The sequence below is a fragment of the Oryx dammah genome, unplaced genomic scaffold (genome assembly GCF_014754425.2).
Source record: "Oryx dammah isolate SB20612 unplaced genomic scaffold, SCBI_Odam_1.1 HiC_scaffold_17, whole genome shotgun sequence".
Taxonomy (NCBI): Eukaryota; Metazoa; Chordata; class Mammalia; order Artiodactyla; family Bovidae; genus Oryx; species Oryx dammah.
In genome coordinates this window covers 20,004,144-20,022,095 of record NW_024070201.1, presented here as the reverse complement: position 1 = coordinate 20,022,095, position 17,952 = coordinate 20,004,144, and the positions used below count along the sequence as shown (strand labels likewise).

Here is a 17,952-nt window from a genome sequence, read left to right as displayed (position 1 = left end):
TTTTGTCATTTTACAGAGAGGACTCTGAGAAGTGACCGAACCAGCATCCAGAGTTTAGGTTCAATGCCAAGTGCCCGTTCTTCTCCATTACGTAGATCTCATATTTATTTTATTCAAAGTGCTTATCTCACAGAAACAGGAAATATGGCCAAAAGTAAAACATTTCTTAAGCTCAGAAAGAAATTATATCCCTTTATAGTAGTCTGTTCTGTGATGACATTTGCTTTAAATAAATGCCCAAACTGATTCTGGCTGGGATTATTATGAGTAAATAGAAGATCATACTCATTGCTGAAGTATCATACTCATACTTAAAGTGACAATAGTGGGAAGCTTTGGCTCATCCAGTGGTCGAAACCTTGTGATAATAGGATGTAGAAGCAAGGGGCAACAGTAGAAATAATTTTCTTTTTCCCTTGCAGGGCCGCTTTCTTTGGGGTATGTCTCCACAAGTTAATGGTTCGGGTGTGTAGGGAAAACAAGAAACAGTTCATTGAATTGTACAGATCACCCACAAAGGATTGAGTTGAATTTGAGTAAACTAAGTTGTAAATTTGATTAAGCATTTTTTTCTGTCTTTGAAACTTTAGTCTTAAAAGCTTTCCTCAAAGCCCTTAATTTAATGCTATGCTAATTTTAAACTTGAAAGTGACTTTAGCAAATTTGACTTAAATTTGACTGAAATGCTTGAATTTTTTCCTTCATAAAGTAGCTGGAACAAAACAAAGTATGAAAAATTGAAGTTCACCTGACTTGACTCTTTCATCTTGGTCCTGTCTTTTGATAGGCTTTTTCCCCTTTACATCTCTTTGAGAACTAAGAATGACCAGATTCATCTGATCTCCCCATTCCAAAAATAGTTTTTTGTTGCCTGGTTGATACTTCGAGGTTCCAAAAATAGTTCTTTGTCTCCTGGTTGATACAAAGTTAAAATTCCACTGAGAGACTACATATAGGTTTTTATATAAACAGTGTTTTATGCCTTGTTGAAAGTAAAAGAACAGAACTTTTTTCTTCCATAACCTGCTTACAACTTTAGATTACTATGCAGGCACACTTGCTTTACCACCTTAAACTCTCAGATAAAGGTGAGAATTTACTAGGAGAATACTGGAGAAATAGGGGCAGAACTGTGGCAAACCACAGCATGCAGGTTGGCATATTCCTCAGATCTCTGAGGAGCTCAAATGAAGAGCCACTCAGACGTTTTGTACAAAAATGTATTGGCAAAAAAAATAAGTAATTTTCATTTTCATGTATTATACTTCAGATGATTGTTGTATGAACAAGGAAAAATAGAGCTTCTGGCTATGAACCAGTTTGCTGGGCTAGAGCTCAGTAGTTCAGTAGCTTGGTGGTTAGTTTTTGTTTTACTCATTTTAAGAGCTTTGTTGAGATATAGTTTATATAGCATACAGTTCAGTCACTTAAAACTGTATATTCGGTGGCTTTAAGTATATTCCTAGAATTGTGCATCCATCACAATTTTAGAACATTTTCATTACCACAAGAAGAAATACTGCACCCCTTAGCCATTACACCTCAATTTTCTCATCCCCCTAAACCCTAGGCAAGCACTAATCTATTTTAGTTCCTATGGATTTGTTTATTCTGAATATTTCACTTAAATGGAGTCATAGAGTATGTGGTCCTTTGGGACTGAATTCTTTTACTTAGCATAATGTTTTCAAGATCCATCTATGTTGCACATTCGTTGCTTCTTTTGTTGGCAAGTAATACTCTATTTTATGACGGTATCACATTTTGTTCATGCAGCCTTCAGTTGATGGACATTGGTGTTGTTTCTACTTTTTGACTGTTATGAGTAATGTTGCTGGGAACGTTCGTGCACATGTTTTTGTGTGAACATGTGTTCTCATTTCTTTTGGATACATACCCAAGAGGAATTGCAGGATTGTATGGTAACTTGGTGTTTCGCCATTTGCAGAACTTCTGAAGAGGCATCACCATTTTACATTCCTACCAGCCCTGAATAAGTTTAATTTCTCCACATCTGTACACTTGTTGTCTTTTTATTATCTTGATAATAAGATATTAACTCATCTTGATGGGTATAAAGTGGAATTTCGTAGTTTTAATTTGTGCTTTCCTGGTGGCTGACAATGTTGAGCGTCATTTCTTGTGCTTTTTGGCCGTTAATATCTTCTTAAGAGAACTTCCTATTCAGATCCATTTTTAAGTTAGCCTACTTTATTGAATTGTAACAGTTCTTTAAATATTCTGGATACAAACCCCTTATCAGATATATGATTTGCAAAAATGTCCTCCGATTCTGTGGGCTGTCTTTTCAGTTTCTTAATAATGTCCTTTGAAGCATAGAAATTTTAACCTTGATGATGTTCAATTTAATTTTTGTTGTTGTTTGTGCTTTTGGGGTCATATCTAAGAAACCACCACCTAGTCCATGGTCACAGATATTTATACCTATGTTTTCTTATAACATTTTTATAGCTTCAGCTCTTTTAGACTGTTGATCAATTTTGAGTTAATTTTTGTATATGGTATAAGATATGAATCCAGCTTCATTCTTTTGCATGTATATCCAGTTGTCCCAGCACCATTTGTTGGCAAATGATTAACATTTATTATGTGACAGATGTTTACCATGAAACTCCATGATAATGTAAATGTCAGTGAAAGTCACTTATTCGTGTCCGACTCTTTGCGACCCCATAGACTATACACAGTCCATGGAATTCTCCAGGCCAGAGTACTGGAGTGGGTAGCCTTTCCCTTCTCCAGGGAATCTTCCCAACCCAGGGATCAAACCCAGGTCTCCCGCATTGTGGGCAGATTCTTTACCAGCTGAGCCACCAGGGAAGCCCAAGAATACTGGAGGCGGTAGCCTGTCCCTTCTCCAGGGGATCTTCCCCACCAGGAATTGAACCGGAGTGTCAACTGCTTTGCAGGCGGATTCTTTACCAACTGAGCTATCAGGGAAGTCCAATGTAAATGTCAACACTAGGTCAAAAGCTGTAGTTTGCAATGTACAAGGATGACTCTCACCATCCGGTTCCATAGCAGATGCTTACATTTCCTTAGTGACAGCGTTCCAACAGAACCCTTTAAGTAAGTGTGTTTGCCTTTCTGTGTGTGTGTTGGGAACAGTAGCATAGATATGGAGAATGAGTACATTTTAAAATTCACTGAAAACCTTCATTTATTAAGTATATAGTTTGTACCAGGTATTGTGCTAGGCTCTAGTAATGCAAGGATAGGCCTGCCACAGAGGAGAATTTCAGTAATTGCTGAAAGATAGGATAAAGTTTGGAAAGATAGGAGAACGTTTGGACATAGCCCTTGCTCTCAGGAAAGAGATAGATAATTATAATGTGAAATGCTTTAACTGAGGCATAACTATAAAGTTTGTTAGGAACACAGGAATTCAACATTTAGTTCATCTAACCAATGAAAAAAAGAATTGAAGTGAAAGCACCTTCCAGATTAGCTGGTAATGTTGCTATAGTTTTGTATTATTATTGAAACATAAAAGAAAAATTAATTATATGCATTTTGTTTTTATCTTTATTTACCTCTATTCATTTATTCTTTTGCAGAATAGGTTTTTGCATCTAATACTGAATATAGCTGCAGAGGGGGCAGCTTAGGAAACCAAAGATTTAATTTCTGTATAGTGTTCATGTTATACTTTCCTAATAAATGGCTACTAGTATAAAGATGTCAGTTTTTAAAATTTAATCACAATTCCCTTTTACAACTCTGTCCAAGCCCCTCCTCATTGTTCCCATTTGCTAGCAGAGGAGTAAATAAATCCTACTTCATAATTTGTTTTTCAGCTTATATAAAAGTCTTGTTTAGTTTTTTGGGGGTTGCCTAAGCCTTGGCTTAACTAATTGGTACAAAGTCAAGAAAATCACTTCTAAAAGATTAATGCAGTTGATTTTTTGCCTAATGTTTATCCATTTACAAGATTATCTTTTAAAAACTACTCAGTTTCAGAATGGCATCTAATATTTGTGAGGTAATCTCAATATAGATATCAAGCATTTGGGCATTCTGAAAAGCCACATTGTGAATTGTGATTTTAACTTCACAAAGAAAACATACACTGTTTTAAACCAATCTGCTCGTTGCCTGTGAGGCAAAGTATCGTAGTTTTCTCTGTCACTGAACAACTGGGAAATTTGTTGGTGCTGATATGACCATAGCTTCAACCTGTCCTGACAAGTTTGTATTATTATAGATTTAGAAAGGAATCAGTAGTCTCCTTCTATTTTTGTATATTTTATTTCACAGTTGTTAATAAACCAAAAAAATCTAAGTCTTTATTGACTGAGAACAGATTCTTCAACAGATGAGTGAATTTTTTTTGAAGTCACCATTGGTTCTTTACTTTGCTACACTTTTGAGAAAAAAAAAGCGTGCTTTGGATGAATTAATACCTAGATTCCCATTATATTGACAACTCTTTAAGACTTTTTATAACTTAGAAAAGTGAATCCTATGAATTCCAAATTCATTGTGTATATAAGGTTTATTTTCTTGCATATCCAGTGTGAATCTTTGGTAGCCACTTACCATGAGAATATCAGAAATAGAAGTCACCTAAGAGACTATGTAGTCCAAATTTTCTCAATTTCTGTATAAGGAAATGGAGACCCAGAGGAGTATGTGAATTACCTTAGGCTGCATATCTGATTAGTAGTGAAGTGAGTCTCAGTACAAACAGTAGGACTTCAAATATTATTTTGCCTGTAGTTTGACTGCAGTATCTAAATATGAGTCCACCAAATGAGGTAGATTCACCCCACGTTTGATTCATCACACATCTACCAACTTAAAACAGTTTAAAGAAAAGTGAAAGTGAAAGTCGCTCAGTTGAGTCCAACTCCTTGCGACCCCATGGACTGTACAGTCCATGGAATCCTCCAGACCACAATACTGGAGTGTAGCCATTCCCTTCTCCAGGTTCTTCCCAACCCAGGGATCGAACCCAGGTCTCCTGTATTGCAGGCGGATGCTTTACCAGCTGAGCCACCAGGGAAGCCCATAACTAAGAAAACACAGTCTAATTACTGCATACAACTAGGTACAAATAGTCTGCTATATTAGACCTCTATGAAAACCTATTTTAAAAGCATCTTTACAGAAGAAAATTTGTCACTCTTCTTTAATTATCCGTTCTCATGTTTAATAGCTATCACTCAGAAAGATTTCTTTATATCAAAAAGTTTCAAATCTGGAGTCCATGGATCCCTAAAGAATCCATATTAGGGGGTTTCTGAACCCCTTGAAGTTAGTGCATAATTTCTTTCACAGCTTTCATAAATTTCTTCATAAACCCACTGCCCAGGATCAACCTGGATTCTCAGTCTACAGTATAGCCACATTTCTTTTCACTTTATCTTCTTTGGAAGACACTTGGTATCCTCTGTATAATAACTCTGCATTACCTTGGAGACTTACTGTTTCCAAATGAAGAATCATTTTAACTTGTCAGATCATTTTAACTTGTCTTAAGTTTCTTTCTTTTTTCCACATTTTAAATCATTTTTATGGCTGTCTTTTGAACCCTTTCCAAATTCTTTGTAAGCCTGAAAGCCAAGGAGCTCAGAATTAGAAATCATATGTTAATGAAGATCTTGTTTAGGCACTTGGATCTGCTGAGAGTGGTGTCAGAGGATTAGGAGCAGCAGAAGGAAGACTGCTGAGATAGGTGCAGGAATGTCACTCCTCCACACGCCCCCCACCCCCTCACTCAAAAGGCTAGGCAGAAACTCAAGGCCAGAACAGACCAAGGGTAAGGGGCCCAGGTCAAGCTTAAAGGATTGGGCGTATTTCAAAGTTCAAAGCACAGTACCTAGATCCTTAGTAAAAGGATTCAAATTCCAGAAAAGAAATAGGAATCAAACCTAGACCTGAAGGTGAAACAGAATCCTGCAGAAAATCTACATAGTAAGGAACCATCACCTTTCTAAGTAACGTCAACCCAATCTTCCAGAATTGAGACTCTTCATATGGGAACAGCCCACTGGTAATACTTGTCTCCCAGACTTCCCTTCACCCTGCAACCTCTACATTCACACTGGCCTCAGAATGCTAAATTCCTGAGAGTTGTGTTCCCAGGAGATGTGACCAGTGGAAACAGTTAAGATACAGCTTACAAGCTATAATATATAAAATAGTTTATCAAAATCACTGGGGTTCAGAGAGATTACGGATTCTTCTGGGAATCTGATGAAAACTGTGGGCTTTCTCTTCAGAAGGAGGGCACCACATATATATCGTGCTAAAAACTTTATGTAATTTAACCTGCGCTGAGACTGATTCAGTCTCCTGCTTGATAAGTATGGTATTCTGTATTTCTTAACGATTTGTTTCCTGTTCTTTATTAATGTTTTATATGATTGTTTTGGTTGTCTGAGCTATACCAAAGAGATTAGGGCATTTTGTCTTCACATGTGAGCCAAAGGATTAATGGAGGGAACAGCAACACTGAGGCCATGGCCCTGCTGACAGCAGTGATTTGGGGGAGATCTGTGGGGGCATGGTGAATTGAGGGGGAAAGAATTGTGCCAAAGAAGTCTAGTGTCCCCTTGTCATGGGATGGTTTTTCTTCTCTTCCGTAGGATGATCTACATTTTATTAGTTAAGAAGCTATTCCTTTGTGAATCGTGTAATGAGACATTGAGCTACTTGGTTTTATGTGGTTTTTCTTAGAGCGGCACTCAGCCCCAGATGTGGCTGGCCTAGGTCTACTCAGGTAGGGGGTGAGACTCCTGGCCAGGAAAGGGTGAGAGGGCAAAGCAGGAGGGATGCTTTGGTAACGCAGCCTGAACTTCATTCATGGCTATTTGTGACTAGATGGTAAATTTTACACATTTATATCCAGTGGCTCCCCCTTGGACTCTTTGTTGAGGTGTTAAATCTTTAAGACTGAAAATTTAGAGAGCAATTATCTGGGTAACTCAAATTGAATATAACCTCACCACAAAGTTTGGGTCCTGTAGAACACAGTACCGAATTATCCAATTAATCCTATATTTACATACCACTTAGAAAAGAAAAAAATCTTTTTTCTAAGTTACAATAAACAAAACTATTTTGAAGAACAGATTCCTAAATATGTAAATATTTAAGTTTAAATGTCTATTAAATGTGTAAAACTCTAGTCTCCATCTTGTGCTTTAGCAACTTATCTTCTCCCTTTACTTGGTCTTTTCAAATTCTGTCTTTCCCTAAAGCCCAGTTTGGGGGCCTACCCTGCCAATGAAATAGAGCTATCAGCTACTCTGATGACATTTTGGAGTATAAATTAATCCAGTTCTGTCTTTGGCATGGGGCCTGGCATGTAATAAGCAATAAAACTCAATAAAACTGCAATTGATGATAATGGTTGTGATGCGGTTTTCTCAAATACTCTAGGCAATATTTAATCTCCTTATTTTCTGACCATAAGAAATACTTAACTGCCCATACCACTTTTTGACACTTACTATCTTAGTTTAGATGTTGTCATTTTATTTCCATAATAAGATTGCTCACTTCTTGATAGGCAGGCATAGGCATACAAAATTTGCTGAGTTGGATTGGAAGTTGTTATTTATCAGCTTTATAAGCCACATGATCTTCCTTGTGTGTTTTTTCCCCTCAACAGAAAATGAAAACATTAGCAGAAAGGAGGAGGAGTGCTCCATCTCTTATCCTGGATAAAGCCCTGCAAAAGCGGCCCAGTACCAAGTAAGTGGGAAGTTTTGTACTACTCATTTGGGATCTGCTGCATTTCTATTATGTGTGTGGTTTGTTTGCTTTTTATCAAGACCAGAATTCTCTGTTAAATAAGAGAAAACATGACTTCTGTTCTGAGTTTATTTATTAAGACCTATTATTTATGAGAAATGTAAAGCCTTTTGAGAGCTGGTGATCTTTTGCTTTAAAATTGATTCAAAAGTAAATCTTACATCCAGTGGTACACAAACATGCATGTTCCACATATTGTAAAAGTTTTATTTTTGGAAACAATTAGAAATCAGAATACTAAAGATGAGTTATTTTAACCACTATGCACGTTTGGTTATGCACAAACTTTTGCTTACTTTTTATCATAAAATGATCCCCATGCAAAGGTAAAAGGCAGATTTTTAGCAACTTTAGATATGAATAAAGATAGATTAAGATTAATAAAAGATTGAGTGCTGATTGCTTTTAGACATTATTGGTTAGAGTAATTAGTGATTAATTAGTCAAATTTGAAGTGGAAAACAGGCTAAATGTCTATTGAAATGACCATTTCGCCTATTAAAGCTAAATACTAGTTCTAATTGGATGGCTTCTCAGTCACTAATTTATTCAATAATTTTTAATGGCATTTTAACTCAGAGCCTTTTTATGTTCAAAGGAATCCAACAATTCTTTTCCACTAATACGTGAATCCTTTTATGTAAGGTGTGGTCCTTACCACATTTTTAAAGGTGAGGATATATCTGATATTTCTATGAATGGTGTACTGATTTAACATGAAATCTATATGAAGGCATGGCATTTTTTTCATTTTTTAAAATTTATTTATTTTTAATTGAAGGATAGTTGCTTTACAGAATTTTGTTTTTTTCTGTCAAACCTCAACATGAATCAGCCATAGGTGTACATATGTCCCCTCTCTCTCAAACCTCCCTCCCATCTCCCTCCCCATCCCACCCCTCTACTTGATACAGAGCCCCTGTTTGAGTTACCTGAGACATACAGCAAATTCCCATTGTCTATCTGTTTTACATATGGTAATGTAAGTTTCCATGTTACTCTCTCCATACATCTCACCCTCTCCTCCCCTCTCCCTATGTCCATAAGTCTGTTCTCTAGGTCTGTTTCTCCACTGCTGCCTTGCAAATAAATTCATCAGTACTATCTTTCTAGATTCCATATATATTTGTTAGTATATGATATTTATCTTTCTCTTTCTGACTTACTTTACTCTGTATAATAGGCTCTAGGTTCACCTACCTCAGTAGAACTGACTCAAATGTGTTCCTTTTTATGGCTGAGTAATATTTCTTTGTGTATATGTACCACTTATGCTCTTTATCCATTCATCTGTTGATGGACATCTAGGTTGCTTTCATCTTCTAGCTATTGTAAATAGTGCTCAAATGAACATTGGGTTACATGTGCCTTTCAGTTTTGCTTTCCTCAGGGTATATACCTTAGAGTGGGATTTCTTTGGATAATAGGGTACTTTTATTCCTAGTTTTTTAAGGAATCTCCATACCATCTTCCATGGTGGCTGTATCAGTTTACATTCCCCCCAACAGTGCAAGAATGTTCCCTTTTCTCCGCACCCTCTCCAGCATTTATTGTTTGTAGGCTTTTTGATGATGGTCATTCTGACCTGTGTGAGGTGATATATCATTGTAGTTTTGATTTGCATTTCTCTAGTAATGAGTGATGTTGAGTATCTTTTCATGTGTTTGTTAACCATCTGTATGTCTTCTTTGGAGAACTGTCTGTTTAGGTCTTTTTCCCACTTTTTGATTGGGTCGTTTGTTTTCCTGGTATTGAGTTGTATGAGCTGCTTGTATATTTTGGAAATTAATCCTTTGTCAGTTATTTTCTCTCATTCTGAGGGTTGTCTTTTCACTTCGTTTATAGTTTTCTTTGCTGTGCAAAAGCTGTTAAGTTTAATTAGGTCCCACTTGTTTACTTTTGCTTTTTTTTCTGTTACTCTAGGAGATGGGTCGTAGAGGATCTTGCTTTGATTTATGTCATTGAGTGTTCTGCCTATACTTTCCTCTAAGTTTTAAAGTTTCTGGTCTTACATTTGACCATTTGGTCTTCCATTTTGAGCTTATCTTTGTGAATGGTCTTAGGAAGTGTTCTAATTCCATTCTTTTACGTGTAACTGTCCAGTTTCCCCAGCACCACTTATTGAAGAGGCTATCTTTGCCCTATTCTATATTTTTGGCTCCTTTGTCAAAAACAAGGTACCCATAGGTATATGGATTTATTTCTGGGCTTTCTGTCTTGTTCCTTTGGTCTATATTTCTGTTTTTGTGCCAGTGCCTTACTGTCTTGAAGACTGTAGCTTTGTAACACAATCTGAAGTCAGGAAGGTTGATTCCTCCAGCTCCGTTCTTTCTCAAGACTGCTTTGGCTCTTTGGGGTCTTTTGTGTTTCCATATGAATTGTGCAATTTTTTTGTTCTAGTTCTGTGAAAAATGCCATTGGTAATTTGGTAGGGATCACATTGAATCTCTAGATTGCATTTGGTAGTATAATCACTTTCACAATATTGATTCTTCGTACCCAGGAGTGTGGACTATCTCTCCATTTGTTTATGTCATCTTTGATTTCTTTCATCAGTGTCTTATAATTTTCTGTATACAGTTCTTTTGTCCCTTAAGTAGGTTTATTCCTAGATGTTTTATTCTTTTTGTTAAAATGGTGAATGGGATTGATTCCTTAATTTCTTTCTGATTTTTCATTGTTATTATATAGGAATGCAAGTGATTTCTGTGTGGTGATTTTATATTCTGTGACTCTGCTAAATTCACTGATTAGCTCTAGTAAGTTTCTGGTAGTATCTGTAGGGTTTTCTATGTATTTTATCATATCATCTGTAAACAGAGCTTTACCTCTTCTTTTCTGATCTGGATTCCTTCATTTCTTTTTCTTCTCTGATTGCTGGAGCTAGGACTTCCAAAATTATGTTGAATAATAGTGGTGAGAGTGGACCCCCTTGTATTTTTCCTGATCTTAAGGGTAATGCTTTCAGTTTTTCACCATTGAGAATAATGATTGCTGTGGGCTTACCATATATGTTGAAGTAGGTTCCTTCTCTGCCCATTTTTTGAAGAGTTTAAATCAGAAATGAGTGCTAAATTTTGTCAAAGGCTTTTCCTGCATCTATTGAGATTATTGTATGGTTTTTAATCTTTCAATTTGTTAATATGGTGTATCACATTGTTTGATTTGCCTATATTGAAGAATGGCATGGCATTTTTTAGATGGTCCAAAATAAATTATATAGCTAAATCCCAACAAGTGAAACTTTCAAAATACTTAGCTCAGTCTCCTCTTTTTTTTTTTTTTTTAATTAGTTGCTCAATCCTGTCTGACTCTTTCTGACCCCGTGGACTGTAGCCCACCAGTCTCCTCTGTCCATGGAATTCTCCAGGCAGGAATACTGGAGTGGGTAGCCATTCCCTTCTCCAGGGAATCTTCCCAACTGAGGCATCAGACTCAGGTCTCCCACATTACAGACAGATCCTTTACTGTGTGAGCTACCAAGGAAGCCCCAGTCTCCTCTTAGTACTCAGCAAGTTGTCAGACTCAAGCAGCATCCCTGGCTGCCCCCAGATGACACATTCTTTAGTCATTGGGTTGATCAGAAAATGTAAATTACTTTAAATAGATGCCTAATCAAAATTTACTTATGAAGATATTCTGCCAATGAATAGTATAGAAATACACTTTTGTGCCATATAAAAATGGCTTTTGGATTATTTGCAATGTTGTATCTTTGGATTGGGGCTTCTCTGATAGCTCAGTTGGTAAAGAATCCACCTGTAGTGCAGGAGACCATGGCTGGATTCCTGGGTCAGGAAGATCCCCTGGAAAAGGGATAGGCTACCCACTCCAGTATTCTTGGGCTTCTCTTGTGGCTCAGTTGGTAAAGAATCTGCCTGCAATGCGGGAGACATGGGTTCGATCCTTGGGTTGGGAAGATCCCATGGAGAAGGGAAAGGCTACCCACTCCAGTATTCTGACCTGGAGAATTCCATAGACTGTATAGTCCATGGGGTCACAAAGAGTTGGACACGACTGAGAGACTTTTCACTTTCACTTTCATCTTTGCATTAGTGGTGGATTAAATAGAGAATGGTAGTGTCTTCACAGTTTGACCTTGATTATCTATAAAATTCAAGAGAAATTGTTTTTTAGGGGAGGTAGAGAGAGAAGGCAGAAATTGTCTTTAATTCTGCTATATTTGTAAAAATAGCTTTATTTAACCACTTTTTAAAAAATAAACAGTTTCAGGGAAAATTTTTGTCGGAAGTTCCTGCAATGGACATGTGCTAGGCTTTTCAATTAAAGATATCCCTTATTTATATCAGAGAAGGTTTAGCTTTAAATCAGGATCAAATAGTGGCACACCTACCCTCTAACCCAGGGTGAGAATATACAGCAGTATGCATGTAACTCTCTCAGTTCACTCCACCCTCTCCCCACCATGTGTCCAAAGTCTGTTCTCAATTTCTGCATCACCATTGCTGCCCTGGATAGAAGTACATACAAATGATTAATTGTGTTTACCCTCAGGAATAACTCAGTTGGTAAAGAATCCACCTGTAATGCAGGAGACCCTGGTTCAATTCCTGGGTTGGGAAGATCCGCTGGAGAAGGCATAGGCTACCCACTCCAGTATTCTTGGGCTTCCCTTGTGGCTCAGCTGTTAAAGAATCCACCTGCAATGTGGGAGACCTGGGTTTGAACCTGAGTTGAGAAGATCTCCTGGAGAAGGGAAAGGCTACCCACTCCAATAATCTGGCCAGGAGAATTCCATGGACTGTATAGTCCATGGGGTCGCAAGGAGTCAGACAGGACTGAGTGACATTCACTTCATTTATTTATTTATTTATTTATTTTTGCATGTAATTTTTATTTATTTATTCCTTTTATTTTTTTTTTTTACTTTACAATTTTGTATTGGTTTTTCCGTACATCAACATGAATCCACCACAGGTGTACACATGTTCCCCATCCTGAACCCGCCTCCCTCCTCCCTCCCCGTACCATCCCTCTGGGTCATCCCAGTGCACCAGCCCCAAGCATCCTGTATCCTGCATCGAACCTGGACTGGCAATTCATTTCTTATATGATATTATACATGTTTCAATGCCATTCTTCCAAATCATCCCTTCCTCTCCCTCTCCCACAGAGTCCAAAAGACTGTTCTATACATCTGTGTCTCTTTTGCTGGCTTGCATACAGGGTTATCGTTACCATCTTTCTAAATTCCATATATATGTGTTAGTATACTGTATTGGTGTTTTTCTTTCTGGCTTACTTCACTCTGTATAATAGGCTCCAGTTTCATCCACCTCATTAGAACGGATTCAAATGTGTTCTTTTTAATGGCTGAGTAATACTTCACTGTGTATATGTACCACAGCTTTCTTATCCATTCATCTGCCAGTGGATATCTAGGTTGCTTCCATGTCCTGGCTATTATAAACAGTGCTGTGATGAACATTGGGGTACATGTGTCTTTTTCAACTCTGGTTTCCTTGGTGTGTATGCCCAGTAGTGGGATTCCTGGGTCATAAGGCAGTTCTATTTGCAGTTTTTTAAGGAATCTCCACACTGTTCTCCATAGTGTCTGTACTAGTATGCATTCCCACCAACAGTGTAAGAGGGTTCCCTTTTCTCCACACCCTCTCCAGCATTTATTGCTTGTAGACTTTTGGATCGCAGCCATTCTGACTGGCATGAAGTGGTACCTCATTGTGGTTTTGATTTGCATTTCTCTGATAATGAGTGATGTTGAGCATCTTTTCATGTGTTTGTTAGCCATCTGTATGTCTTCTTTGGAGAAATGTCTGTTTACTTCTTTGGCCCATTTTTTGATTGGGTTGTTTATTTTTCTGGAATTGAGCTGCAGGAGTTGCTTGTATATTTTTGAGGTTAATTCTTTGTCAGTTGCTTCATTTGCTATTATTTTCTCCCATTCTGAAGGCTGTCTTTTCACCTTGCTTATAGTTTCCTTTGTTGTGAAGAAGCTTTTAATTTTAATTAGGTCCCATTTGTTTATTTTTGCTTTTATTTCCAATATTCTGGGAGGTGGGTCATAGAGGATCCTGCTGTGATTTATGTCGGAGAGTGTTTTGCCTATGTTCACCTATAGGAGTTTTATATTTTCTGGTCTTACATTTAGATCTTTAATCCATTTTGAGTTTATTTTTGTGTTTGGTGTTAGAAAGTGTTAGTTTCATTATTTTACAAGTGGTTGACCAGTTTTCCCAGCACCACTTGTTAAAGAGATTGTCTTTTCTCCATTGTATATTCTTGCCTCCTTTATCAAAGATGAGGTGTCCATAGGTGCATGGATTTATCTCTGGGCTTTTTATTTTGTTGCATTGATCTATATTTCTGTCTTTGTGCCAGTACCATACTGTCTTGATGACTGTGGCTTTGTAGTAGAGCTTGAAGTCAGGCAGGTGGATTCCTCCAGTTCCATTCTTCTTTCTCAAGATTGCTTTGGCTATTCGAGGTTTTTTGTATTTCCATACAAATTGTGAAATTATTTGTTCTAGTTCTGTGAAAAATACCATTGGTAGCTTGATAGGGATTGCATTGAATGTATAAATTGCTTTGGGTAGTATACCTATTTTCACTATATTGATTCTTCCAATCCATGAACATGGTATATTTCTCCATCTATTAGTGTCCTCTTTGATTTCTTTCACCAGTGTTTTATAGTTTTCTATATATAGGTCTTTAGTTTCTTTAGGTAGATATATTCCTACGTATTTTATTCTTATCGTTGCAATGGTGAATGGAATTGTTTCCTTAATTTCTCTTTCTATTTTCTCATTATTAGTGTATAGGAATGTAAGGGATTTCTGTGTGTTGATTTTATATCCTGCAACTTTACTATATTCATTGATGAGCTCTAGTAATTTTCTGGTGGAGTCTTTAGGGTTTTCTATGTAGAGGATCATGTCATCTGCAAACAGTGAGAGTTTTACTTCTTCTTTTCCAATTTGGATTCCTTTTATTTCTTTTTCTGCTCTGATTGCTGTGGCCAAAACTTCCAAAACTATGTTGAATAGTAACAGTGAAAGTGGGCACCCTTATCTTGTTCCTGACATTAGGGGAAATGCTTTCAGTTTTTCACCATTGAGGATAATGTTTGCTGTGGGTTTGTCATTTATAGCTTTTATTATGTTGAGGTATGTTCCTTCTATTCCTGCTTTCTGGAGAGTTTTTATCATAAATGGATGTTGAATTTTGTCAAAGGCTTTCTCTGCATCTATTGAGATAATCATATGGCTTTTATTTTTCAATTTGTTAATGTGGTGTATTACATTGATTGATTTGCGGATATTGAAGAATCCTTGCATCCCTGGGATAAAGCCCACTCGGTCATGGTGTATGATCTTTTTAATGTGTTGTTGGATTCTGATTGCTAGAATTTTGTTAAGGATTTTTGCATCTATATTCATCAGTGATATTGGCCTGTAGTTTTCTTTTTTGTGTGGCATCTTTGTTAGGTTTTGGTAGTAGGATGATGGTGGCCTCATAGAATGAGTTTGGAAGTTTACCTTCCTCTGCAATTTTAAAGTCAAACATTGTAAGGTTGTGCTGATAGAAAACGGGAAGCCCAAATTAATCGTTTGTATGTACTTCTAAACCTTTGTCTATGCAAGTGTAATTTAAATTTGTATTTACTTTCTATAATGTTTAAATTCTCAGTTTAATATAGATAAATTAGTTCTTTGCATTTTTCAAGTCTTGCATTCTTTTTAAAAGATCAAATCCTGTTATAGTAACTATTCAAGAAAGCCTTTGAATTTGTCCTTTATATAATGTACACTCTTGAAAAGTTTTATCAATCAGATTTTACTAATTATTGATGAATTTGCTATTTTAAAGAAACTTTATAGTGAATTGCTTCATAAAATAGATCACTTCTCTTTTCACAGATGTTAAAAATAACTCAAATTTTCATGACAGGAATTTTGCTTTTCCATGATTCATACCCAGAAAACAAGGAAAATTTCTAAAGTCTATTCTGAGCACATACCTACTTCAAGTAAAATTTTATGCAACGAAATTACTACTACCTAAAAAGAATCTTTACAATCTCTTTGCATGTAACTTCATGAGAATAAATCTATAAAATATTAATATACATTGTGAGGATAGATAGCAAAGATATTGAGTGTTTTATTTATTAGCATTGTATATTTCTTGACATAGATCCATCATAGCACTTCATATTTCTTTAAACTTATATTTGATTTTGCTTTTCCAGTATAATGTTACTATTTCTACTGTTTTCTAATTATGGTGTTATTTTAATAATTAATGACTTACAGGTGATAAAGTTTTTATCCAAAGTTTAGCAATAACTCACAGAGGATTTATTGGAATTCTTTCACTTAACAGCCATTGCACCTTAATTTTTTAATTTATTGGTTTTTAATTGGAGGATGATCACTTTACAATATTGTATTGGTTTATGTTGTATATCAGCTTGAATCACCCATAGGTATATGTATGTCGCCTCCCTCTTGAACCTCCCTCCCACCTCCCACCCCATCCTACCCTCTGGATTATCACAGAGCACCAGATTTGAGCTCCCTATGTCATGCAGTAAATTTCTACTGACTATCTTATCATATGGTATGGTATATGTTTCAATGCCACTCTGTCAGTTCACTCCACCCTCTCCTTTCCCCCATGTGTCCAAAGTCTGTTCTCAATGTCTTCCTCACCATTGCTGCCCTGGGATAGGTACATCAGTACCATCTTTCTAGATTCCATATATATATATATATATATATATGCATTCCAATAATATATGGTTCCAATAATATACAATATTTGTCTTTCTCTTTTGAGTTATTTCACTCTGTATAATAAGATCTAGGTTCATCCACCTCATTAGAACTGAGTCAAATGCATTCCTTCTTATGGCTGAGTAATATTCCATTGTGTATATGTACCACAATTCTTTATCCACTTATCTGCTGATGGACATCTAGGTTGTTTTCACACACAAGCTATTGTAAATAGTGCTGCAATGAACACTGGGGTGCATGTGTCTTTTCAATTACGGTTTCCTAGTAGTGGGATTGCTGGATCATATGATGGTTTTATTCATAGTTTTTTTTTTTTTGTTTTTTTTTTTTAAGGATTACCTATACTGTTCTCTTCTCTCTTGGAGAAGGAAATGGCAACCCACTCCAGTATTCTTGCCTGGAGGATCCCAGGGGCAGGGGAGCCTGGTGGGCTGCTGTCTATGAGGTTGCACAGTCAGACACAACTGAAACAACTTAGCAGCATACGGTTCTCTATAATGACTCTATCGATTTGCATTCCCACCAATAGTGCAAGAGGGTTCACTATTCTCTACACCCTCTCCAGCATTTATGTTTGTAGACTTTTTGATGATGGCCATTCTGACCAGTGTGAGATGATACCTCATTGTGGTTTTGATTTGTATTTCTCTAGTAGTGGTGTTGAGAATCTTGTCATGTGTTTGTTAGTCATCTTTATGTCTTCTTTGGAGAAATATCTTTTTAGGTCTTCTGCCCACTTTTTGATGTTGCTGTTTGTTTTTTTTTGGTATCGAGCTTCATGAGCTGCTTGTATATTTTTGAGATTAATCCTTTGTCAGTTGTTTAATTTGCTATTATTTCCTCCCATTCTGAGGGTTGTTATTTACTTTGCTTATAATTTGCTTCATTGTGCAAAAGCTTTTAAGTTTCAATTCAGTTCAGTCGCTCAGTTGTGTCCAACTCTTTGCAACCCCATGAACCTCAGCACGCCAGGCCTCCCTGTCCATCACCAACTCCCAGAGTTTACCCAAACCCATGTCCATTGAGTCGGTGATGCCATCCAACCATATAATCCTTTGTCGTCCCCTTCTCTTTCTGCCCTCAATCTTTCCCAGCATCAGGGGCTTTTCACATGAGTCAGCTCTTTGCATCAGGTGGCCGAAGTACTGGAGTTTCACCTTCAACATCAGTCCTTCCAATGAAATCCCAGAACTAATCTCCTTTAGGATGGACTGTTTGGATCTCATTGCAGTTCAAGGGACTCTCAAGAGTCTTCTCCAACACCACAGTTCAAAAGCTTCAATTCTTCAGCGCTCAGCTTTCTTATAGTCCAACTCTCACATCCATACATGACCACTGGAAAAACCATAGCCTTGGCTAGATGGACCTTTGTTGGCAAAGTAATGTC

General features: G+C 36.9%; 1 protein-coding gene across 1 annotated transcript in view; it reads left to right on the top strand.

Moving 5' to 3' along the window:
• ARHGAP20 (Rho GTPase activating protein 20) overlaps positions 1-17,952 on the top strand; it is a 209,868-nt gene that overhangs the window by 17,017 nt on the left and 174,899 nt on the right. Inside the window, exon 2 of the mRNA XM_040257933.1 lies at positions 7,640-7,722. Coding sequence (XP_040113867.1) covers positions 7,640-7,722 — 83 coding nt within the window. The remainder of the gene's footprint in view (positions 1-7,639; positions 7,723-17,952) is intronic.